Source organism: Tupaia chinensis, unplaced genomic scaffold, assembly GCF_000334495.1.
Source record: "Tupaia chinensis unplaced genomic scaffold, TupChi_1.0 Scaffold000355_1, whole genome shotgun sequence".
Taxonomy (NCBI): domain Eukaryota; kingdom Metazoa; phylum Chordata; class Mammalia; order Scandentia; family Tupaiidae; genus Tupaia; species Tupaia belangeri.
Genome location: NW_006159850.1, coordinates 10,222,886 through 10,249,920, shown reverse-complemented (window position 1 = coordinate 10,249,920; position 27,035 = coordinate 10,222,886). Strand labels below are relative to the sequence as shown.

The 27,035-nt window shown below is 43.1% G+C and overlaps 1 protein-coding gene across 1 annotated transcript; it reads left to right on the top strand.

Moving 5' to 3' along the window:
- Window positions 1–16,685: 16,685 nt before the first annotated feature.
- Window positions 16,686–26,626, top strand: CLEC3A (C-type lectin domain family 3 member A). The gene is made up of 3 exons (XM_006152601.3): window positions 16,686–16,929; window positions 22,181–22,264; window positions 25,015–26,626. Exons 1-3 carry the CDS (start codon window positions 16,815–16,817, stop codon window positions 25,404–25,406), a joined length of 591 nt encoding a protein of 196 aa, XP_006152663.1. The 5' UTR covers window positions 16,686–16,814; the 3' UTR covers window positions 25,407–26,626.
- Window positions 26,627–27,035: the final 409 nt, after the last annotated feature.

The window sequence follows — 27,035 nt, the reverse complement described above, 5'->3', positions numbered from 1 at the left end:
TAGAGAAATGACTGCAGTGTAACCACACTCTACCGGGAAGTGCTTTCTCTCTCCCTCTCAGTCTCTCTGTCTCTCTCTCTGGTGAGGACATGACCCTCTGGCAATTAAAAAAAGTCATAAAATTGTATACTTACAATTCCAGCATACTTTTGCATGTATGTTGGGTCTTCAGAAACATTTTGTTTAAAACACTGACATATGGTTTTATGAAAATGACTTAGGAAACCAAAAACAAAAATCATCTCCGCACCTGAGAGTAACGATTATCACTATTTTGATCTATCTGTAGCCCACATTACTCCCCGCTCCCTGTGTTCTGTTTGACGCACCGCTTTTTCTCCTTCCAAAGTATGCTATGGGCATTTTCCATGTCAGTCAATTTTCTCTTACAGCAGAATTTTCATAATGGCTCAGATATCCAATACATTAATCCTCTTCGAGTAATCTCTTCAATGTTTGATTGTTAGAAATAATTATTTTACCGACTTTTTTAAAAGAGGTTTTTTGTTTTGTTTTGGTTTTTTGGTTTTTTTGTTTGTTTGTTTTTTGCTATAGGGCGCATGCGCTCACCAGACACAGAGAGACAGAAAGCGAGAAATCACACCCCAGGGAGTTGGCCACACCGCAATCCCTTCTCCTCCGTTCTCCTCTCGGGATCTTGGGCACACACGCACACACTCCCGGTGTGAGTTTTAAGCCACCGGGTCCAGGACGTGAACTGTGGTCGACTACATGGGAGTCCAGTGACATAGCCATTACGCTAACTGCTGGTTCCATCTTTTACCGACTTCTTCTAAACTACTGTCAATAGACCAAGGCCGGAGGATGTATGTGGTCCTTCATTCCCAGAAAGAGACGCACAAAGCAAGCACTGAGGCTCTCAGCAATGGTCCTGGCTATCTGTATGTATCTTGGAGGGCAGCCTAGTCTTCTCGGGCAGACATAAATCATGAACGGCAGCAGGCCTGGTGAATGTGGGTCTTTCAGAGACATCGGCGTGTCTCCTGGACTTGCTGTCTCCACACCTAAACATGCAGGCTCTCGAGTGTTTCCTGTCTGGTTTCCACTTGAAGGAAACCGTTAGCAAGAAAACAGCATCCCATGCAAATTGGATGGCTCCTCTACTGATCGGGGAAAAGCAGTAGCTGAAAAAAGACTTCTGAGATGAAAACTAGACACAAACGAAACAGTGACTCCTCCACTGTTTACCAGACATTCAGAATGGATGTGCTGGTCGTTTCCTGAAAGGAAAGGAAAACTAGTTCATCTTCTATCACCGTAAAAGCTTTTGCCTCTGAGGAAAGGAGCGATGTTTTCTAGACACCAGTGCAACTCTCTACAGAGCTTGTATTTTCATCCTTAGTCTGAAAGACCTCGCCGCAACTCGGAAAAAAGTTTAAAAATTGAAATTGCTTGTCTTTTTTCCTGGTGGAAAAGTAGAGTTATGGATGATGATGGCATTTAGAGATTATAATCGTTGTTGTTATTTCACATGCTAGAAGGCATGTGTGCTCACCAGAGAGAGAAAGAGAGAAAGTGAAAAAGCATTCCCTCGTGGAGGACGGCCATTCTGCAATCCCTTCTCCTCCCTTTCTCCCTTTGGGATTTTGGGCACGCACACACACACACAGACACGTACCAGGAGTATTTTTCAAGCCACTCGGCCTACGACTCAAATCATACAGTCTTCCATGTGAGAGCAGGCCGCCTTCACCACACCACCAGTGGGCCGGGGTATTAGGTGATACAGAGGTCAAGGGGCACCAGCTCTCCTCCTCTGTGCACAGGGACAATGGAGAATGAACACAGGGACTGGCTTTGCTAATACAGACCTTGTTTCCCAAACTCCCCTTCAGAGCCCTCCGCAGTGGGCTGGTCTAGAACAAAGAGCCTCACCCAAGATGTAGGCGTCTCTGCATCTTACCTGGACCAGGCCTGTATCTCGAGATCTTACCGCCACCCACCTCATTACACGTTACAGGGGAACAGAGATGTGAGAAGAGTGTAAAAGGGTAGGACAGGGACCAGCAGTTAGCATAATGGCTATGTTGCTGAACTCTCATGTAGCCGAACACAGTTCAAGTCCTGGACACGGTGGCTTAAACTCACGCCGGGCGCGTGTGCGTGCGTGCCCAAGATCCCGAGAAGAGAATGGAGGAGGAGGGACTGTGGCATGTCCATCACCCCTGGGGGGTGATTTCTCACTTTCTGTCTCTCTCTCTCTTGCGAGTGCACGTGCCCTATAGCAAAAACATCTCAAAAAAAAAAAAGGTAGGACATTCCCATATGAATACATTTTAAAATAATAAAAAAGAAAAACAATGTCACATTATAAAAAAAAAAAAAGAATCAATGATTAATTAGGACCGGCAGATGGCATAATAGCTATCCCACTGGACTCCCACATAGTCGCCCACAGTTAGAGTCCCAGACCCTGCAGCATAAAACCCACGCTGTGGTGTGTGCATGTGTGCCCCAACTCCCAAGAGGGAAAGGCGGGTGAGGAAGGAAAGGAGAAGGAGGGTGATTCCTCACTTTCTCTCTCTCTTTCTCTGTCTCTCTGGTGAGTGGTGGGTGGGTTGTTTTATAGAGTGAATGAATTCTGTAGAAAAAAAAAAAAAAAAAAAAAAAAATCTGTCTTAAAAAAAAAAAAGAGTAACTATTCTCTCTTCTCAGGAAGGAAACAGTCTGGAACTCACTCAACACATATTTAGTAAAAGAAAAAGTAGTATTTACTCCATTTGGCCCAGCAGTATTAACTATTACTTCTTCATGCTTACTATGGACTACCCATTGTTCTGTGTCAGGGCTTCGCAACCATACATTTATTTAGGCTGCACAATAACTGTACTTTCAGTGCAACTATTCCCCTCATTTTGTAGCTGAGGAGACCACGGTGCAGACAGGTTGAGAAAACGGCGGGTGGCAGAGCACAGACTTGCTTACAAACAGTGGAGACTCCAGCCTGCGACATTAAGCGTTAAACTGTGGTGCCTTTCAGTCAACCCATGCAGAGGACATAACCGAGGGCTAGCCAGTGAACGGTGGTTAAGGCAGCTGGATTCTATATTCCAACTGAGCAGTGGCTAAGGTAGCTTGAAAAATACCAGGCACACGTGCATGTGTGCCCAAAATCCAGAGAGGAAAATGCAAGAGAAGGGATTGCAGAGTGTGGTCATTTCCCCTGGGGGTTAATTTCTCACTTTCTCCCTCTCTGGAAAGAACACATGCCCTATAGCAAACAAACAAAGAAAAAGAAGAGAACAGTGTTTGTTTGTTTTTATGACACACATAGATGTTCATCTCATCATTTAGGATAAAGGAAATTAGTTACCTGAGAAAGTTAGCTACACAAGGTTTGGAAAATTAAAGTCCATGAAATATTATGTGTCCAGTAAAATTCTGTGTCATTTGCTGACATCTTGGTAGGCTCCTACAGTAATTGCAAGCCTAGGGCTACTACAGACCTGCTGGGGGTGTAAAACAGAGCAGGTTCCTCTGAGCCTCCAGCAAGCTTCCTACTACCCCTACAAGAATACATGGAGGCTCTAGTACAACTCATTAAAGGCACCATTAGTTCCACCCTGACAGACAAAAACTTGAAACTGGATGAAAACCGTTCAACTCTTCCCCATCTGTTCTATAAATATTGTTAGTTTTTGTTCTGGGACAGACACTATTCCAAGCATTTTGTGTGTATACACTAATTTAATCTATGCTTAGGGAATATTACCGTTTTCATTCTCCTGTGTGATAAGAGACATAGAGACAGTACACAGTTGAGAACTGACACAGGCAGAATCCAAACCGCAGTAATCGGGTAGCAGGGTCGACAACCTAACCACTGCCCACACACAGCTACTGCAGTATAGAACCCGTGCTGGGAACCACCTTCTGCCACCTACCCAAGGTCATCAATGTGTGTGGCATTGAGACTAGGGTATGTGGAAAATTGCAGGTCTAAACCTGGGCTCACATAGGGTTATAGCAGGGACTGGGGCTGGAGAATACAGAAGGTAATTCTACTCAACACAAACCTTTCCCACCTGCTGTCAACACACAGGCCGAGCCCTGAGCAGGCAGAGACCTACATAAAGTACAGAGTATTTGTATGTACTGTCCATAGATGATGCTATATGCCATATTTCACTCTTCAGTGTCTTATTTAGTCTAAACGTGTCTCTTACTGATCTATGTTGGAACAGCTAGATCACCCCATTTCTTTGTGATGGCTTCAGACGTCTCCATAGTATGGATGGATATATGTCCATTCCCTATTTGTGGACTTCTTTGTATTTCAAGTAACGCTGCGACAACTGTGCTTCTGTAGGTGTGTGCATGTGCAAATGCTTCTGTACCATAGACACCGGGGTAGAAATAGCTGCGAGTAAGCTTAAACGTCTCTAGGTCTATCGTCAGACTTCACAGTAGCTGCATCAATTCTCATTTCCCCAGCAGGTTGAAAGCTGTCGTCCTACCTCTTCATCAGTACTCTGTCTAATCAAACTCACCATGACCATCAAAAAATGAGGGAGCTACTGTTTTAGCACAGATTTCCTGTTCATTGGTGAGATCTCATCACTGTTTTGAGTCCCCCCCCTTCCCCCATGCCATAGGGCACATGCCTTTGTTGGAGAGAGACAGAGAGAGGGAAAATGAGAAATCACCTCCTGGGGATGGTATGCCACAGTCCCTTCTCTTCCATTCACCTCTTGGAATCTTGTGCACATGCGCACACACACCTGATGAGATTGTCAAGCTACCAGGTCCGGGACTTAAGCCATGGTTGGCTATCTGGGAGTCCAGTGCCTTAACCACACGCCACCTGCTGTAGTCCTTGTCGCATTTGTTTGAAGCCCATGTTGGTATGTCTTCTGTGTACTGCCTGCTCAGATTCTTGCCCGTGTTTCTTTTTAAAAATCTTGTTCTTGGAACCAGCAGTTAGCATAATGGCTATGTCGCTGGACTCCCACGTAGTTGACCACGGTTCGAGTCCTGGACCCAGTGGCTTAAACTCACGCCGGGCGCATGTGTGTGCGTGCCCAAGATCCTGAGAGGAGAATGGAGGAGAAGCGATTGCGGTGTGGCCATTCCCCCGAGAGGTGATTTCTCGTTTTCTGTCTCTCTGTCTCTCTCTGTCTGTCTGGTGAGCGCACACGCCCTATAGCAAAAACCTCTCCAAAAAAAAAAAAATCTTGTAAATCTTGTTCTATTAATAGTATTGGGTTGTTAGAAAAGTCTTGTTATACGTTTGCGTAGAAAAATACATCAGGACCTTTCTGACAACTCAATAGTTCCTTATATATTCTGAATAACAATCCTTTTCATGTTACTCACATTACTAATATACTTTTTCACTTGTTCTAACTTTGCTTATAGAAACTTTTGTCATGTTAAACATTTGACTCTTGATGTGGCCAAATTTCTCGACTTTCCCTTGGTGGCTTTTCCTTCAGGTGGCTTATTTCAGACATCCTCCTCCTCTGCACTCCTCTGCACAGTCATAACTATACCCAGCTATAACTTCACATACAGCTATATCAAATAAGGCTGGCTGTAACAGTACATCTGGTCAGAACTTTATGATTTTTAAAATTAACTCTTTAACTTTCTTTCTCCCTCTCTGGAAAGAACACATGCCCTATAGCAAACAAACAAAGAAAAAGAAGAGAACAGTGTTTGTTTGTTTTTATGACACACATAGATGTTCATCTCATCATTTAGGATAAAGGAAATTAGTTACCTGAGAAAGTTAGCTACACAAGGTTTGGAAAATTAAAGTCCATGAAATATTATGTGTCCAGTAAAATTCTGTGTCATTTGCTGACATCTTGGTAGGCTCCTACAGTAATTGCAAGCCTAGGGCTACTACAGACCTGCTGGGGGTGTAAAACAGAGCAGGTTCCTCTGAGCCTCCAGCAAGCTTCCTACTACCCCTACAAGAATACATGGAGGCTCTAGTACAACTCATTAAAGGCACCATTAGTTCCACCCTGACAGACAAAAACTTGAAACTGGATGAAAACCGTTCAACTCTTCCCCATCTGTTCTATAAATATTGTTAGTTTTTGTTCTGGGACAGACACTATTCCAAGCATTTTGTGTGTATACACTAATTTAATCTATGCTTAGGGAATATTACCGTTTTCATTCTCCTGTGTGATAAGAGACATAGAGACAGTACACAGTTGAGAACTGACACAGGCAGAATCCAAACCGCAGTAATCGGGTAGCAGGGTCGACAACCTAACCACTGCCCACACACAGCTACTGCAGTATAGAACCCGTGCTGGGAACCACCTTCTGCCACCTACCCAAGGTCATCAATGTGTGTGGCATTGAGACTAGGGTATGTGGAAAATTGCAGGTCTAAACCTGGGCTCACATAGGGTTATAGCAGGGACTGGGGCTGGAGAATACAGAAGGTAATTCTACTCAACACAAACCTTTCCCACCTGCTGTCAACACACAGGCCGAGCCCTGAGCAGGCAGAGACCTACATAAAGTACAGAGTATTTGTATGTACTGTCCATAGATGATGCTATATGCCATATTTCACTCTTCAGTGTCTTATTTAGTCTAAACGTGTCTCTTACTGATCTATGTTGGAACAGCTAGATCACCCCATTTCTTTGTGATGGCTTCAGACGTCTCCATAGTATGGATGGATATATGTCCATTCCCTATTTGTGGACTTCTTTGTATTTCAAGTAACGCTGCGACAACTGTGCTTCTGTAGGTGTGTGCATGTGCAAATGCTTCTGTACCATAGACACCGGGGTAGAAATAGCTGCGAGTAAGCTTAAACGTCTCTAGGTCTATCGTCAGACTTCACAGTAGCTGCATCAATTCTCATTTCCCCAGCAGGTTGAAAGCTGTCGTCCTACCTCTTCATCAGTACTCTGTCTAATCAAACTCACCATGACCATCAAAAAATGAGGGAGCTACTGTTTTAGCACAGATTTCCTGTTCATTGGTGAGATCTCATCACTGTTTTGAGTCCCCCCCCTTCCCCCATGCCATAGGGCACATGCCTTTGTTGGAGAGAGACAGAGAGAGGGAAAATGAGAAATCACCTCCTGGGGATGGTATGCCACAGTCCCTTCTCTTCCATTCACCTCTTGGAATCTTGTGCACATGCGCACACACACCTGATGAGATTGTCAAGCTACCAGGTCCGGGACTTAAGCCATGGTTGGCTATCTGGGAGTCCAGTGCCTTAACCACACGCCACCTGCTGTAGTCCTTGTCGCATTTGTTTGAAGCCCATGTTGGTATGTCTTCTGTGTACTGCCTGCTCAGATTCTTGCCCGTGTTTCTTTTTAAAAATCTTGTTCTTGGAACCAGCAGTTAGCATAATGGCTATGTCGCTGGACTCCCACGTAGTTGACCACGGTTCGAGTCCTGGACCCAGTGGCTTAAACTCACGCCGGGCGCATGTGTGTGCGTGCCCAAGATCCTGAGAGGAGAATGGAGGAGAAGCGATTGCGGTGTGGCCATTCCCCCGAGAGGTGATTTCTCGTTTTCTGTCTCTCTGTCTCTCTCTGTCTGTCTGGTGAGCGCACACGCCCTATAGCAAAAACCTCTCCAAAAAAAAAAAAATCTTGTAAATCTTGTTCTATTAATAGTATTGGGTTGTTAGAAAAGTCTTGTTATACGTTTGCGTAGAAAAATACATCAGGACCTTTCTGACAACTCAATAGTTCCTTATATATTCTGAATAACAATCCTTTTCATGTTACTCACATTACTAATATACTTTTTCACTTGTTCTAACTTTGCTTATAGAAACTTTTGTCATGTTAAACATTTGACTCTTGATGTGGCCAAATTTCTCGACTTTCCCTTGGTGGCTTTTCCTTCAGGTGGCTTATTTCAGACAGCCTCCTCCTCTGCACAGTCATAACTATACCCAGCTATAACTTCACATACAGCTATATCAAATAAGGCTGGCTGTAACAGTACATCTGGTCAGAACTTTATGATTTTTAAAATTAACTCTTTAACTTTCACCTATTATTTTCCTCACTGCAACCTGGCTTCCACATCTAACACATTACAGAAATTGCTTGAAATCATTATCTAACTTCCCAAACTGAACCTTTAGTCTTTTTCCCATTTTACTTCTTCGATATATTTACCACTTCTGTCTCCTTCCTTCCTAAAAACTTTTATCTTAAGTTAAAAAAAAGCTTTTCTATCAATGAAAGGAAATGCATCTTTTCTTTAGCTTTCCTGACCACCTAGCCACTTTGCTTCCTCTCTTAACCCTTAAATATATGAACCTCAGATTTCTCTCTGAGCCTCCTCTTTTTATCATGTACGTGTCCTGCTTTCATGCCTGTGGCCAGAATTTCCTGCTAGTAATATAGGATCAATTATTAACTGATGATTGATCCCCTTATGCAACTCTTTTTCTACCCCACTCCAGCACCAAACCTTTTTTTTTCCCCCCAGTAATTAACTGATCAAACCCTGCTGAGTGTCCCATGGAAACCCTCAGACCAACTAGCACAATGCCAAACTTGCTTCTATCCCCCATGTGCTCTTTCTCCTCCTCTTTGTCAATCTCGGATTCAGATGAAGGATGCATGATGCTTGTACAAATAATTCCTGTCTGGTTCCTTTTCCTAGTCTCCATGAGAGACATCATAGACACATCTCCCTGCTTCAGCCACTGAGGATAATTTCCTCAGTTCACCCATTCGAGTTCTCTGCCTCAGGAAACACTAACTGGAAAGGTGATCAAGAGGTAGGCTCTTTTTATGCCACTTAAACCAAAGAGGGGAGCTTTACTGTTTATGTGAACCAGCTCGTGGAGACTATAAGACGACCCTGGTTCCATCACTAAGGCTCCACCGGTAACGAGGTAGAGAAATCACTCAATATGCAGAAAGGCCACCCTTCTCAGTGGTTGACTCTGCAACCTGAAGCCATCTTCCCCAAGCACAGGCAGAGTCAGCAAACCTTTGGGTTCTGAGGAAGAACAAGGACCTTGTTGTTGTGATCTGAAGGTTGAGAACTTGCTCTCCCGAGTCTAACCTTGAGAAGCCCACAGAGAGGAATTATGAAGGTTTTTCCACTGTGGGCTGCCCTTGCTTGCAGTGGAAGGAGGCAAATACTGACTTATTTGTATTCTTGGACTCTCTTGGCAGCAGAGTCAGGAGAAACTCACAATAAATTTGAAATGTCGGTACACCTAGGAAAAATAGATGGACAAAAATGTTTGCCTTCCTTAAAAAAATGGACTGTTCACTTCAGTTAGTGCTTGGAAGAAGGGGCAGAGGAAGAAATCAGATTGAGACAGGTTGGGTGTCTGGAGAGAAATGGACTTGAGAGAGCACTTGTAAGAGCTCAGGTGTTACTGTAACTATAATGAGGATGACTAAAATATTAAGAGTAAGCCCACATATTAAATACCAGCCACTGTAATGATTATTTTCAAGGCATCTTTTTAATCTCCCCAACACTGTTGGTAAATAGTCATTATACCCCTTACCCCCCAAAATACAGGGATGTGAGGCCCAGAGAAGTCCCTGAGTACGCCCAGATCACAGAGCTGGCAATGAGAGTGCCACAATTCAGCTCCAGGTCTGTATGGCATCATTTGTGCAATTTCCTCTACTGCACGTTGCTGTGGGAACTGAGGAAATAAGTGAGGAGTCTGCCATTTGTGTGCAAGGCCAGGGCGGGCTCAGTTCCATGTCTGAGAGGCACAGGCAAGCCAGAAGAAGGGAGCGAGCTGGTTTGAGATGAGATCAGAGAAGTGACTGCCCCATGCCTGCAGCAGAACCAAAGGGGCCCAGACAGAAGCTGTTGTAATGAATATCAGCAAGAACCCAATGACTTAGAGCGAGGGTGGAAATAGTGTGAACAGGACAATGGAACACAGTGGCATCAGGGGGCCACCTTTACATAAAGGGTGAGGCAGACTATAGTTCTTCCTTACAGGATGCCAAGACGGAAGGCTGGACTTAAAGATACAGGAACAGAGGTCGGAGGTCGGGGGAGAGTGACTGTTGCGCAAAGCAGAGCTTTCTAGCTGTAGACCTGACCGAGGTGCTGGTAGTGCATTCTCTATCCTAGGAAGCGTTTAAAGCAAAGGGATAGGATACTGCACGAATATCAGGTTGAACTTGATGACTGCACTCCTCATCTAAACTTGAAATGCCATTGCTCTAATTCCAGTGCCTTGACTTTACCAGAAATTTTCACACTCACCTTCTAGGTAAGCTCATAATCCTACCCCCTAATCCCCTTACAACCCAGTGGGTCTCACCCCTCAGGTGAGTGCTAATGTGCAATATGACCAACACTTAGAAGTTGAGAAGATGAAGAAAAGCAGGCCGGCCCCATAGCACAACCGCTGCTAGTTATGCATTGGGAGCTGGATACCAAATAGCTGACCATGGCTTGAGTCTTGACCCCAGCCACATGAAAAACGTACCAAGCATGTGTGTGCCCAAATCATGACAGAATGGAGATAGGAAGGAAAGGGAATTGCAACATGACCACATCCCAGCGGGCGGGGGGGAGGGGGTACTTTCTTTCTTTCTCTATCAAGTACACGTGCCTCTAGCAATTAAAAAAAAAAAGATTAATTGAATGTAAGTTGCCAGTCTCCTGACTCCAAAAATCTCTTGATTGAATCGTTTCACATTTATGAAATGCCCACTATGCCTTAGCCATTTCGATATGGACCAGGACTCTGCTCTCCAACATGGCCGCTTCTAGCCACACGTGGCTATCGAACATTACTAGTGGACAGCACAGGTGTAGAACATAGAAGAGAATAAGATGAGGTCCATGTCCGGGCCAAGTGCAGGGAGGAGAGGCATAAATATAAATAATTCCATGTTTTAGAAGTTCTACAATAAATTATATTTAGTGTTGACACAAATGGACCCAATCTGTGGGTGTGTAGTCAGGGCAGGTGTGGGTCTTTTTTTTCTTTTTTCTTTTTTTGAGAGGTTTTCACTACAGGGCACGTGTGCTTGCCAGACAGACAGAGAAGACAGACAGAGACAGAGAGACAGAAAGCGAGAAATCACCCCCCAGGGGGGATGGTCACGCCACAATCCCTTCTCCTCCATTCTCCTCCCGGGATCTTGGGCATGCATGCACACGCGCCTGGCTTGAGTTTTAAGCCACTGGGTCCAGGACGCGAACCGTGGTCGGCTACGTGGGAGTCCAGTGACATAGCCATTACGGTAACTGCTGGTTCCCAGGGCAGGTGTGGGTCTTGAACCTTACATGAGTCATGATGGTTGTAAAGGAAGCCAGAGCACTTTTAACTGGTCACCTACTGTGACAAGATGTGGCTCTGCACATTTTATACACATGTTCTAATTTTCTCGACCATTCTACAAGGTAGACAAGGACACAAAGATTCAGAGAAATGACAAAATCTGACACTGTAAGTGATGGATCTGAAATTTTAATCCCAACCTCTCAGAGTTCTTGCTCTTTGCTTGTATGCAATGCTGCCTGAATTTAGCAGTCTCTTAAACCCTCTTCCCTCAATCCTGTCACCACCTTCCTCTTTGAATTCGGTGACATCTTTGGCAGTCACAGCTACAAGTGATAGTCATAGCAGAAAGAAGGCTACTGTGCACATATACTCACACCAAGGTTTACTCCGGGCATTTCGGCTTGGCTACACTAAGTCCAAGTTCAGTTCTATTGCCTCCTATAAATGCTGCCTTAAACTTCTGAACACAGCCCCCAAACATGGTCGGCTTTGAGTATTAGGAGAGAAATAGCAATGAGGACAAATATATTTGTTAAAATTTGAGACTCTGGAAAACAGCTTAGAGCAGCCTTAAAATAGCAACCAATGGAAGACACATACCAGTTACCCAGGGTGGTCAGGGATGTGTTACAAACAGCAATTTATTAAAGAAAATAGAACCCTGGTGACAGTTTTTAAATCCTCATCAAAACACTTTTTGTCTAAAGGCAATATTTTTATAGTTCCTATTCCCTGGCTATAAATATGTGTTTCTTCTTAAATAGCCCTTTTAGAAGCTCAGGTCCAGCCCAGAAGACGAGCTGGTGACATCACTCCACTCCACAGAAAAGGAATTGTTCAGCCTTCAAGAAAACCAAGAGGCCGATCTTCACCAAGGATAAGCTGGAGAAGGAATGTCCCACCCTGTTATCGTTGATATGTGTGTGGCTCTTGATGTGATTTTTTTTCCCCCAGATTTTTACCATCTTGTGAGATTTTTCTTCTATCAAGGTTTTGGGGAAAGGAGGTCTTCCAACAGAGTTGGCCATGTCTGTTGTGACAGGGACAAAAATCCTTAATTTGAGACTGTTCTCAGATATAACTACACTGTCAGACCCACCCCTCTTCTCTTCTCCTAGTCAGTCACATTGGCCCTTTAGTTTGTTTCCTCCACTTTTTCCATGAATGTGGGTAGACATAATGTGGAATCCCTACGGGAAGAAGAGAAGTAAAAGGAAAATTCCCATCTCTGTCTAACCTTGGGTCAACCACCTTCAAGACAAGAAGAGTTTACAAGTGCTGAGTGATGACTTCTTAGCATGACTTCAAGTGTTAGTCCATCAGATGTATCTTGGTCTCTTTACTCTTCCATGGATTGAATTGCTGTTTACTTTGGCTGGTCAAGTGCCTTGCTGCAGGAGCCTCAGAGAGGTGGTGGGAAGGGAAGGAAGTAAAAGCCAAACTGCCCTGCCACACATTCATAAATATTTGTTGAGCAAATACTGTGCCAAGCACTGTGCTCCATACTATTAAGAACTGAGTTAACCCAACACAGTCCCTGCCCTCCAAGAACTTACACATCAGTATCCACGAAGTAAATAAATTAAGTAAATACATTTTTTAGATGAGTTCCAAATTGTGATAATGAAACAGGGCACTTTGATGGAGAACAGTAGCCCCATCCTCGACTGTGCACATAGAGAAGGTATGTGAGGATGTAACGTTTGAAATCAGATTTGAAGGACAAGGGGAGTCTACCATGTACAAAATGGCACACACACACACACAATTTGACATTGGAAATGGATGGAACCCAGTGACAGAACAAAGACATATGGAAAGATACAATGTATGTGAGAAAAGAGATTTAGGTAGTATTTTAAAATTGCAAAAGGTCTCTGTTACCAGAGAAAGTTATCAAAAAGGACCAGGTAAGAGGACCTCATAAATTTTGATAAGATGTCTAGGTTTTATTTTAAATACAATAGAAACATTTGGTGAGATTTAAGTATGAAAGTGACAATTACAGGCACAAAGCATAGAGCTCTCATTTGAGTTGGGCAGGAGCTGAGACGAGGTGGGTTAGGAAGGAGCTGTTGGTGTCATGGGATGGGATGGGATAATGGCAGGAGTGAGACAAAAGTCATGAACCATGGAGTAGAAACATGGGAGTAGAACATAGGAGTAGAAACCATAACACTTGCTGACAAGGTTGTGGGGAGGTAGGTTGAGGGCAAGCATGGGGCTCAAACATGATTCCCAGTGTTCTAAATTGGTCTACCAAGTGGGTGATGGTGATACTCACTGTAATGGAGGACATTTGGGAGGAATGGAATTTTTTTAAGTTTTGTTTTTAACTATAGGGCACATGCACTCACTGGAGAGAGACAGAGAAGAGTCAGTGAGAGGGAAAGTGAGAAATAACCTCCCAGGAGGATGGCCATGCCACAATCCCTTCTCCTCCATTCTCCTTTTAGGATTTAGACCATACGTGCACACACACACACAACATAAATTTTAAGCCTCAAGGTCCAGAACTTGAACCACAGTTGTCCATGTGGAATTCCAGCACCTTAACCATTGCACCACCTGCTGGCCCCTAAAACTTTAATTTATGGCAAATTAATGGGGAGAGAGTTACAGTTTAATTTTCTTTAAATAATCATTTTATTTAACTTTATTATTTTTCAATTCGATCAGAGAGAGACAGAGAAAGAGGCAGAAGGAAAGTGAGAAAGCAAGTCACCAAGTCTGGGACTTGAACCACAGTCAGTCATGTGGGAGTCTAGCACCTTTAACCACCACACCACCTGCTGGCCCCTGCAATTTAATTTTTAATAACTATGGGCTTAAGATGTCTGAGTCATGCAAATGGAGGTGGGCAACTAAAAACATGAATCTGACGGGAAGCAAGTCAAGTTGGAAGGGGAGGGCCAACATTAGAGCCCTAGATAGATAATTTGAAACAATGGAAAGGAATAAGGTCACCTAGCAGGACTTGTGTATGACATTGGAGGAGCCAGGGGAGAGTCCTGTGAAGCAGCAGTCCCCAGCTTTCTTGGCACTGGAGGTGGGTTTTATGAAAGACAATTTTTCAACAGACTAGAGGCTGTGGGGAGATGGTTTGAGAATGATCCAAGCACATTACATTTTCTGTGCTCTTTATTTCTACTGTTACTACAATATATAATGAAATAATTATACAATGCACCAGAATGCAGAATCAGCAGGAGCCCTAAACTTGTTTTCCTGTAACTAGACGGTCCCATCTGGTGGTTCCAGGAACAATCTAATGCTGCCACTGATCTGATGGGAGGCAGAGCTTCTGCAAGCAATGGGGAGCGACTGTAAACACAGATGAAGCTTTGCTTACTTGCTTACTCCCTCACCATGCACCTCCTGCTGTGTAGCCCAATTCCTAACATACTGGTTCATGGCCCAGGGTTTAGGGGCCCCTGCTGTGGAGCACCAGGAAGTGGAGGTCAGGGAGAGGTGAATTCTCAAATATTTAACTCAACCAAACATCTGGAATTGATACTATTCTGTAGGCTACCATAATGGTATAGGCATCACTTCATATTTGTGGAAACCCACAGAATTCTACATCATTGAAAGTGAATCCTAATGTATACTGTGCATTAGTATTAGTTAATACTAATAAATCAATACTCATTCACAGTTGAATTCCATACATTAATAATAGTAGAAACATGGGGGAGTTGGGAAGGAAGCAAGGTAGAAAGAAGGGCTCTATGGGAACTCCCTGTACTTCCTGCTCAGTTTTTTTTGTGTGTAGATCTAAACCTAAGGTCTGTTATTTGGGGCTGGATGGTGGCACAGTGGTACAGTGTAACGCTTTGTGAGAAGGAGTCATAAGAGAAAGGTCCAGGTTCATGCCTGGAGACCTCTCTGATCACACTGGGCATTGGTGCGTATGAGTGAGCCAACTGAGGCTGGAGGCAAGTTGCAGTTTCAAGAACTCCTTAGAGTATTATCCCTCATCTTGCACTCTTTTTGGCTCTCTCACCATGGAAGAAATAAATGGACTTCAAGAAAATAAAAAATAAAACTGTAGTTTAAAAATAAAGTCTATGAATTTGAAAAGAAGACAGCATGAGCTTTAGGATCTGGTTCAAAGGAAAACAAATCAAAAAAGTGTCAGAGACTCTAATGGGAAGACAAAGAACTTAAAAGCAATATTGATTTATTTCAAAGAGAAAATGTCTCTTTTCTTTTCCTCCCAAATAAGTCTGTTTTGAGCACAGCACTGATCAAGTGTCCAAAAGAAATCCTTTTCTTTCTATTATTATTTTGAAACCTGAAATCTTTTCTTAAAGGATTTGGGAAGAGGGCAAAGAGAATTTCTGATCAATCATAAGATCTACTGTAAGAATTAATCAGTTTCCCTACTGAAATCAAAGTACATTTTCATAGCCCAGGTCTTTCAGAGTCAATCCAAACTAGAATGCAAAAGCCTATCTGGTTCCCAGTGTGGTCCTCAAAACCCATTGTTAAGGTAAAAATAATTACTTTGAATCTTCCATTATATTTCTCTGCTATTTACAGAATCCACTTGAAAGTGTGATTTAATGTGTTGGAGGTAGCTTCAATGAAAAAAATGCTGAACAGTAGGTCTGAACACTATCGCTGATGTTACTTTAATTCTTATGGAAATAATTAACCTTTTCCATTTTTTCACTGTACTATGTGCTTTCTCATGAACGTAATTCTTGATGGATTTACAAAACTCCAGAAGAGGAAGGTCTTCTATTTCACCCTGCAGTATCCATTCCAGCCATCTCCATACATCCCATTGAACAAACCATTCTCAAGCTTCACTTGAGCTGGGTAGGCATGAGTGTGTGTGCACACTGGTTTAAATGTAAGGTGTCATAGTCAGTCAGTCTGTCTGTCTGTCTCTCTCTCTCATACACACACACACACACACACACACAATGGGGTGGGGGGATCTTTTAAAAGTTCACAGAAAATGTGTTTACGAAAAAATTATGCATTGGATTTCAAGTTTTGCACCAAAATAAACACGTACATTAATTCCATTTTCCATAAAACATTTGTAGTCCCCTTGTGTGCACACACAAACTAGCTTTCTTTCTTCCTTTCTTTTTTTAAACCATTTGTTCTATTTGCCCTGAAAATGGAATTGAATCTATTTTTCAGAAAATTTGGTCAACTTCAGAGTTCCAAATCAAAGACTTAAACATTGGGTATTCAAAAAAAAAAAAAAAAATTCCCAGACTTTAAAACAAAATTTTTTTAAAAAAGAAAGCAGGCAAAACTTGTTAACTTATATACTTGAAAAGATGAATCGACCCGAAAATGCAGCAGAAATAAAAATGATAAATAAAAAGCCTCCCACAAGGCATGAGAACAAGGAGCTGCCTCACACTGCAGCCAGAAGGGGCCTTCAAACATTTCGTCAGCAGGACTCCGGCCAACCTTGCAGCTCGCGTTTATAAAGCTGGCCACCGGCTGTCCCGAGCAAGATGAGACTGTGCAGTCTACTTGCTCCATAGCAGATTCAGAGCGGCTGGAAAAGTGGCCTGGCAGGCTTGCAGGAGCCATGGCAAAGAATGGATTTGTCATTTGCGTCCTGGTGATCACCTTACTCCTGGACCAGACCAGCAGCCACGCGTCCAGATTAAAACCCAGGAAGCACAGCAAACGCCGAGTGAAAGGTAAACGGGGCTTCCTGGTCCAGCACAATTCTAGGCTGACTCGGTGTGAGGAGGTGCTAAACAATGTTATTTCCAAACACCTCCTGGAGACTGTCCCTGGTGTCAACGCCATGGCCATTAGGTGTATATGGCATTGAAGGGAGACCTTTTCATTGTCTGGGACAATTTTATATTTAGAGGAATCATGTGGTGGGACTTTTCTTTACAGAAAGATAAAAGTTATAATATAAAATGTTGCTGTTCTACATACCTTTGTCAGGTGGGCAAAATACAGAAACGTAGAATGGTCTTAAGAGCGAGTTCACCTGGATATTGAACACATTGATGGGACAAGCAGGGTCCACTGTTTTCCTTCTAGATACTGAGTAACTGGCCAGATAAATGTGTCCGTTAACTATAAGCTTACTTAATGGTTACTGGTAAATGTGACTTTTTCATCAAAGATATCACAGACATACAGCCCCATATAGGGATATATAGGAATGGTCTATACCATATATTTAAACTTGTTCATGTCAGACTGAAAAATTAAACATCTCTTTAACTTAAAAGTGTTTGTCAACATGCATAGTCATACAGTATGTAATATTTTCAAACAAAATTGAAGTCTCCAAGTAATCTCAAATTTTGGGCGCCTTGAATTGGGTTGAAACACTTTTTAAAGTTGGTAAGAAGTGAGGGCAATGTACCTGCATTATGCTGAAACCAAAGCAAAAGAAAATACTATCAAGACATGGGGTAACGGTTGATCTCATCCTTCTAGTAGTTTTCTTATCAGATTTCCAGGTAAATATTTTGGCATTGTTATCAATTTCACTTCATTAGTAACAATACGCACTAAAAAAATACCAAGAAGGTCAAAGTCTCGTGTGACGTGACACAGGCAGCTGGTGGGTAAAAGGGGGCTTGTCTGTGTTTCACTATTGTAAAGCACCCTTTCCAAGTGCATTTATTTATACAATTTAGGTCTGTTGAAAGCTTTTTTTTTTTTTTTTTTTTTTTTTTTTTTTTTTTTTTTTTTTTTTTTTTTTTTTTTTTTTTTTTTTTTTTTTTTTTTTTTTTTTTTTTTTTTAAAGAGAAGTTTTTGCTATAGGGCATGTGCGCTTGCCAGAAAGACAGAGAGACAGGAAGCGAGAAATCACCCCCCTAGGGGGGATGGTCATGCCGCAATCCCTTCTCCTCCATTCTCCTCTCGGGATCTCGGGCATGCACACACACGCACCCAGCGTGAGTTTAAGCCACCGGGTCCAGGACTCAAACCGCGGTCCACTACATGGGAGGCCAGCAACATAGCCATTACGCTAACTGCTGGTCCCAGGTCTGATGAAAGCTTTCTGGAGTGGAATTTTTTCTCCTTATAGGACATTACACTTCCCTGTCTCCTCTCTCAGTGAAAGGTAAAAACCTTTCTCATGAGTAGATGAGGTTATCCCTGAATACCAGGGCAAGAGGAAGGACAAAGAAGATTCTGGGTGAGGTGGCATTTTTCATTGTCAGTATTTCCTCACTGCTGGAGTGATGTGACAAAATAGTGACCCCCCGGCAGTGTTACTAGAAGAGGAGTGTGAACATGGAAACGTGTGCTCACTGCCTGCTGGAGTGTACATTTCTCACCCCCATACACATGGCCGTACACACTTATTTTCACACATTTTTAACCAACTGGTAGACATTTTACGTACCAGTCCCCAAAACAGTTTTTGCTAAATTTCTACCATTAGATCCAGGAAAGTAGATTCTCAGAAGATGGAGCAATAAGCCTAGGTTGATGGAATGGTTATTTTCCCTCTTCCCCACATATTTTTAAAACATTTTAAGTACCATGACATAGCACCAAAGTTTATGGAATCAAAAATTAAAGCTATCTTCTCCCTCCCAATCCTCATCCTAGTATCATCTACGATAGTAACTATTGGGCATAATATTCCAGAGGAATTTTTCAAATGTATAATTAAAATTGGTATTTTTAACAAAATAAGACTTGATTGGGCAAAATGTTTGTCTGTCAGGCAAATGAACTTATTTGAATCTATGAAATCTTGGATGCTACCAATACAAAGCATACCTTATTCCTTTCAACAGTTGGGTATTATTCCATTGTTGGAGTGGGCTCATGATTCAAATGTTTGTGTGGAATCCAGTACGTCGCTTTTTGCTACAACACTCCAAGGAAGCACTTTATACACATGTATTGATCCCCATGCTAGGAAGGTAGGATACATTTCTAGAAGTGAAATTGCAAGTTAGTTAGTCCTACTTTCTGGAGAGGTTCCCCCCGCCCACCGCTATAGGGCGCATGCGCTTGCCAGACAGACAGAGAGAGACATAGAGACAGAAAGCGAGAAATCACCCCCCTAGGGGGGATGGTCATGCCGCAATCCCTTCTCCTCCATTCTCCTCTCGGGATCTTGGGCACGCACGCACATGCACCCGGCGTCAGTTTTAAGCCACTGGGTCCAGGATGCGAACCGCGGTCAACTACGTGGGAGTCCAGCGATATAGCCATTACGCTAAATGCTGGTTCCCAGTTAGTTAGTCCTACTTTCTGATCTTCCCTGATAACACCAACTATGCTCCCATCATCCATCGCCAGAGTGTTTATTCCCATATACCTTGCCAACCTAACACCATATTATCATTTTATTTCATGTCTTTTGGGAATTAATTTTTTACATTTTTATGCTGTACCTACTTTGGGGAAACAAGAATAAAATGAAAGGAAGCTTTCCGGAAGCTCAGGATTTCCTTGGAACTTACTTCATAGACTTCAACAAAATATGTGTTGCAGTAATGAATACAATATAATGTATTACAGTGAAACAGTAGTTTGATGTATTCCCTTTGTTAACTGTAGACAAAACACAGCAACATTAGCCACCAAGGATGGAAACCAAAGCCAAATCACCTGGATAATGACTTCCATACTGATCTCCCAGGAGCCTAATACTAATTCATGTGTCTTCACGCTAATTACAATGTTTACAATCTCCCAATGGAGGCCACTTACTTCAATAGAATAGAGCAGGAGGCTGGGAGGGGTAGAACATGACATTTGTAAAGTTGACCACTTGTAACTTAGAAGCAAGTCTTCAGTAGCCTTTGCAAGCCTAGCCCCTAGACAACTGAGAGTTTGCATTCTGAATGCACCCTTCTATTTATTCTGGAAGAAATGGTCCTGCTGAGAAAATCCTTGGGTTATATTTCTGAGATCAGTTCTGGAGACTGAAAATTGCTGTGCAGCACTGAGTGAGACGGAGGTAGAGACCACCCCAACATTGCAGAGGGGTTTTCCTAACCCAAACGTGAGAACACCTGGCTCTCAAGGCACACGTTTAAGAGGGCAATGAATTAGCAGATTTGGATCTTACTTTGTCCTAAAAAAAATCCAGGATCGAACAAGTCTCTCTATGGCATCCTCACAAAGAGGCAGCTAGGGACAATGTTTTGTTGTTGTTGTTTTGGTTTGTTTTTGAGAGATTTTCTCACTGGAGAAATAGAGAGACAGAAATGGAGATTTCACCCCCTGGGCTGGGGAGGATTGCCATGCCGCAATTCCTTTTCCTGCATTCTTCTCTTGGGATCACACACACGTACCTGGAGTGAGTTTTAAGCCGTGGGGCTTGGGACTCGAACTGCAGTAGATTGTGGGAGATTCCAGCAACATGAACATTATGCCATCTGCTGGTCCCTAAGGGCAAATCTTAAGCTTGAAGTTTCTTCTTTCTGAGAGCAGGTACTAGGAACCGAACAGGTGGGAGCAGTCACCGTGCAGAAGCAGATCGGAGGGACAGGAGAGAACAGGTTTGGAGACAGGGAAATTCAAAACCCAACTGCATCTTTCAAGCTGGGCGACCTTCAGCAGGTTCACTCAGCTTTCTGCGCCTCCATTTCTTCTTCTGTGAAATGGAAACAGCAATAGTGTCTAACACGTGGGAGCACGGAGAACCTGCTGGCACACAGTATATGCAGGCTTTCCTGTTTTTATTATTGCATATGATTTATCAGTCCTGCCTTTGAAGAGCTCACAAGCTGACAATCTCTAAGAGTCCCAATAGGGACTCTTTTTATTTGGCAAAATTATTCCATTTCCATTTACTGGTAAGCTGAGGTTAGTCAAGGACAGCATGAAGATTCTTTCCTTTCTTCTAGGAGTATTCAAGACTAAATAAGTTGCTCATCCCTAATGGAGAAGCATTTTCCGTGACCTCCATCATACCCGATGCATCAGTGGTATAGGGATACTAAAGAAAGGGAGCTTAGGGGCCCAAGAAAGTCTGTGTGACTTCTGTCACTTATCTGCCAAGTCAATGAGCTTACTGAGCTCACCTGCATTCTCCCAAGGTTATCTCGTTTTCCTTCCCTCATAGCTATTTTTGAAGAGCAAATGGAAATAGCAAAGGTATTTTGTGTACTGTAAAGTGTTTATTCATTCAACAAATCCTAAGAGCACCGGTTATGTCTTCACATCATGGTGAACATTGGACATACCATGGATAAAAAGGCAGAAAGTTAAGCAAGCAGGATCAGCAAGTGGCATGGAGGTTAAGGTGGCTAGATCCTACATAGCCAACCCTGGTTCAAGTCTCTAACCCAGCGGCTTGAAAAACATACGAAGTGTGTGTGTGTGTGTGTGTGTGTGTGTGTGTGTGTACCCAAAATCCTGAGAGGAGCATGGAGAAGGGATTGTGGTGTGGCCTTCCCCCTTGGAAGGTGATTTCTCACTTTCCCTCTCTCTGGCAAGTACATACCCTATAGCAAACATAAATAAATAAAAAGCAAGCAAAATAAAGTACGGATCAGAGAAAGTGCTCTGAAGAAAAACAAATAAGTTTCAAAGAAAGATGAGCAGAAGGGGTGCTAACTACCTTAGAGAGTAATTATGAATGTCTTCTCAGAAGAGATGCTATTTAATCTTGATAAGGAAAAGGCCAGAGCTGGTGCACTGTGACCCAAAAAGGACACCCAGGGAAAGTGAGCCAGACCTCACTCATGGAAGCATGTGAAAGTCAATGAGCCAGAAGCCACAGGTGGGCCTGGAGAGACCAGCAGGCATTTCACAGAAATGCGTTCTGTTACTATCCCTACCGACAATCTGGCCCAAGTCACTTTTATGCATTATTAGCTTGTTTAGGTATACTAAGCTCAGTTTCATCAAAACCTTGTTACCTTGGATTCTGAAATACAAAGTTTATTTCATTTTAATGATATCGTTCCATTTCACCTACCCACCCCACTCTAAAATCTCCTCCAGAAAAGGATGGTGATCTGAAGACTCAAGTCGAAAAGCTCTGGAGAGAAGTCAATGCCCTGAAGGAAATGCAAGCCCTACAGACAGGTAAGGCCTCATCTCCTCGCCACCTTGTCCCAAAGGAGAGGGGGACATAAGCAGTGATCCCCAGTGGCTTAAAGCCATGTTTGGGCTGTATGTCTAGTTCTGACAAACGAAACATTGCCAAACCAGTCATGCATCCAAGTGAGATGGACCCCAAAACTGGGAGATGGTGGTTTTAGGCGGCTGGCCTGATGTGCCAGCCTACTCTAAGTATGTGAATTATAGAAATAAATACAGGGCGCTCTGGAATACATTGCATAAATCAGTCAACAATTATTGGATAATAAAACAGAATCAAGGAAGTGTTAGATGACTAAAATACTCAGCATTTTTGGGCTACTAACCAAGTGCCCATTGGGAGCTCTATTAAGGGTCAGCTTGCACAGGTTCCTGGGAACAGTCACACTCGGCCTCATACACACGTGGGGGGGGACGTTGGTGAGAGCCACAGCTTGCCAACAGGACAGCGCCTGCTGTTGCTTTCCTGGGGAACCGAGGCCCCAGGCAGCCTATGCAGCTGCACGTGCTACTGTCCAGAGTTGTTCTTCAGGAAGGAGCCAAGAGCCACAAGGGACAGAATCCGCAGCAGCCTGGCTTACGAGGCACCTACCCCCGGAGGCACTCCAAAAGCAGAGCTTCCCAGGGCACTGCAAGAGACCTGCCCGGTTACAGTTCTCCACGTCATGGGAGACCCCAGCTATGACTTCCCGGAATGTATTTATAAACTCTCAAGCCAGATGTATGTCACCAAACTGGGGTCATTTTCATCATACCCAATGTTGCCTAGTAACAGGGATGACATACTCCCTTTACCAGGTTTCCAGGGAAACAGAATTAAAAAGTCAGAAGAAGGCCAAGTGTTCATGCAAGGGGAAAGAAGTTTCGTTAACCCTTTACCCACAGTCAGGCATTCTAAATACTGAAACGCGAACACAGTACTCCTCTACCGATTTATGTTGAATATTCCGCTAATGTAGGTTCCTCTAACAACTTACGCTATTATGATCATTCTTATTTTACAGATGAGAAAACTGAGGCATAGATAATTATGTAATTTGTCTAAGGTTTACACAGCTAGTAGATGTCAGAGATCAGATCTAAAGCCAGGAACTATGGTCTGAGAGCCTGATTTTCCAATGCTATGCCTTAAAACTATCTTTATATTTGGTTTTACCTGGATACTCTTAACATCACCAAGTTCAGTTATCTGCTTAAGATAACCACTGTTTCCCCAATAGGCAAACTTGGACTTTCAGGGTTTTGTTTTGTTATTAATTTTATCTTCATTAGTTTTTAACTTGCTACAGGACATGTGTGCTCACCAGACAGAAACAGAGAGAGAGGAAGAGGGAGAGGGAAAGTGAGAAAGCAAGCCAAGATCTGAGACTTGAATGGTGGTTGGCTGTGTGGAAGTCCAGTACCTTAACCATCATGACGCCTGCTGGCCCCCGGGGTTTGTTTTCTGTTTGTTAGGTTGGTTGGGTTTGGGGTGGGGATGGAGATTGTTTTGCCATAGGGCACATGCATTCCCCAGAGAGACAGAGATAGAGAGAAAGTAAGAAAAAAAGCCCCCAGGGGGCATGCCACACTGTAATCCCTTCTCCTCTAGTCTCTTGAGATTTTGGGCACATACACACCCACCAGCAATGAGTTTCAAGCTGCTGGGTCCAGGACTCAAACTGCAGTCAGCCATGTGGGAGTCAGTGCCTTAGCCACCACACCACTAGCCGGCCCCCAGGGTTTCGTTTTTCATTTGTTTGGTTTTTTGTTTGTTTGTTTTTGAGAGGTTTTTGCTACAGGGCACGTGCAGTCACCAGAAAGACAGAGAGTGACAGAGAGACAGAAAGTGAGGAATCACCCCCCAGAGGGGATGGCCACACCACAATCCCTTCTCCTCCGTTCTCTTGGGATCTTGGGCACACACACACACGTGCCCGGCGTGAGTTTAAGCAGCTGGGTCCAGGACTCAAACCACGGTCGACTACATGGGAGTCCAGCGACGTAGCCATTACGCCAACTGCTGGCCCCAGTTTGTTTTTTTAATAATCACAAAACATCAACTAATATTAAAAGTCTGAGGAAATTCAGCTCCTGTTGGACCTACACAACGTAGCTCAAATAGCATGTCAAAGCAGCAGGAGGTTGAAGGCCACGGTTTGAGGGTGGGACAGAACTGGGTTTGTGTAGTTGGGACCTTACATGCTAAGTAAGTTCGATTGATTTTTACATGCCAATTTTTATAAACAACAGCTTCTCTAAGCCTCAGTATCCTAATATGTAGAAACCGAGGTAATGAAATAATTCTCACAACCTCATGAAGTGGTACCAGTTCATTGACGGCCAAGGCACCGCACAGCATCCAGCACATACACAATATTTAATCCACGTTAATTTGCCGTGATCATCATACATCATTTTTCCACAAATAATTATCACTGTTTGCTGATCTAGCTCTGGGCACAATGCACTCACAAAGTATCTTAGGGCCAGCCTCAGCGGTACAGGCGGGAGCACGTTAATCTGCAGTGCTGGGAGCCACACAGCTGGCCAGGTTTGGATCCCAAGTCAGCCTGAAATACACCAGGTGCGTGCACCCAAGATCTTGATTGGTTGAAAGTCTGGGGGAAGGGAATCAAAGCATGATAAGACCATGTCCAGGGTTATCTGTCTCTCGCTCATGCTCTCTCACACACATGCACACTTTATATTTTTTTGGAAAGCACTTTACTATGTCCAGTTTTCCATCTTTACAGTCTGTCTTCGAGGCACCAAAGTTCACAAGAAATGCTATCTTGCTTCAGACGGCTTGAAGCATTTCCATGAAGCCAATGAAGACTGCATTTCCAAGGGCGGGACTCTGGTTATCCCTAGAAATGCCGACGAGATCAACGCCCTCCGAGACTATGGCAAAAGGAGCCTGCCAGGTGTCAATGACTTCTGGCTGGGCATCAACGACATGGCAACAGAAGGCAAGTTTCTTGATGTCAATGGACTCGCTGTCTCCTTCCTCAACTGGGACCGTGCACAACCTAATGGTGGCAAGAGGGAAAACTGCGTCCTGTTCTCCCAGTCGGCACAAGGCAAATGGAGCGATGAGGTCTGTCGCAGCAGTAAGAGATACATATGCGAGTTTACCATCCCTTAACAGGCCCTTCTCAAACGGGTCTTCCGAGCAAGATTGGACATGATTTGTACATTGATAGTCCCCAAGAATAGGTCAACATTGTAATTATTGTGACACAGCAATTTGCTACTACATATTATTGTGATTGTGCCCTCCAAGGAGCATAGGGGACCAGAAAATAATGACCTAGCCATTGCATACCATTACAGCAGCTTCTGTAGAATGGGCTATTGAACCTTTTCTCTTTCCCGGTCTCTCTCAACTGTAGACCTGGTCGGTTTTAAAAATCATAGTCATGTAGCTATAGCTATTCAGTCCAGAAGAACAAGCTTAGAATTCTTGGACATTTTTCTCTTGAAAATTTTATATAGATTTAGTTGATGTTCTTTCTAAATCAAGATCCTAAGTACCATGTAATGCGGACTATTGAGCCTGGTGCTCAGTCTGTTCCTCCCTGGTAATAACACTTTGTTCCTCTATTACACACCCATAGGGTCACTATAGCCCCTGGTGGGGCTTGAATTTTGTTTGCCATACCTGAACGCAATGTTTAAAGAATTTCTGATTTAACTCTCTTTTTCAAGTCCCCATTTTTTGGGGGGAAAGTTTCCAAGATTCTAAAAGAAAAAACAAGGCAGCCGGCACAATTATATTCTCTGATTAACTATGTTTTCACTCCCAGGTCTTCATTATAGCTCCCAGCTTACATGGGTAACCCTTAGGCAGGAAAAAAAATGCAGATTATATGGGAAAACAGAAAAAAGAATGTCTGTTTTCCCTTTTCTTTAGCATCTTTACTCTCTTCCTTTATGGAGCTGGGGGTAGACATGTTAGTTTTCTTTTTTATATTTTTTTATATACTCCCGTGTTGTTTTTTTTTTTTAATCAACATTATATATTTATATCTATTAGGGGCAACCTGTCTTTAGAAGTTGAAACTTGGATTTAAATAATGGAGTCACACATTTGTGCAGTATTTTATTCTGCCAAATGCTGTTCTCATTTAATTGCTTAACTAGACTGTATGCAATCACTTCCTTGTTTAATATGACGTTACAAAGCGTAGGTTTGGGGGAAATGGGTTTTTAGGAACAAACAACTTTAAATATTTCTGTTCTTCAAATAAATATCTTTCTCTCAATGTTGAATGAGTTTTCTGAACAATATACTGCTCAGCAAACTGTAACTATCTGTGCTTGGAATTAACTTTTAGTCCTTTTCACTGCACAATGATAATAAAGCCAGAATTCTGATTAATGTGGATGTTGATTACAGTTATTCAAACTATGTTGGTTTATATCAGACATGGCAGAAGTAGAGGGGAAATATTCTGAATTTAATCAAACTAGTGATTCAATTTTACCTGGCAGTAAGAAAGTACAGTGGGGGCAGAGGAGAGGCACTTTAATTATATTTTATTGATCCTGGCCCATTTCCTACTCCAGCATAACCATGTTTTGTTTTTTTCAGTTTATTGTTTTGTCATAAGGCATGTGTGCTTGTCAGAAATAAATAGAGACAGTGAGAGGGCAAGGGAGAAATGACTCCCCCAGAGGTGGGGTGGCCATGCCACAATCCCCTCTCTTCTATTCTGGGATTTGGGGCCTCACACATGTGCACAAGTGCCCAGCGTAATTTTTAAGCCAACAG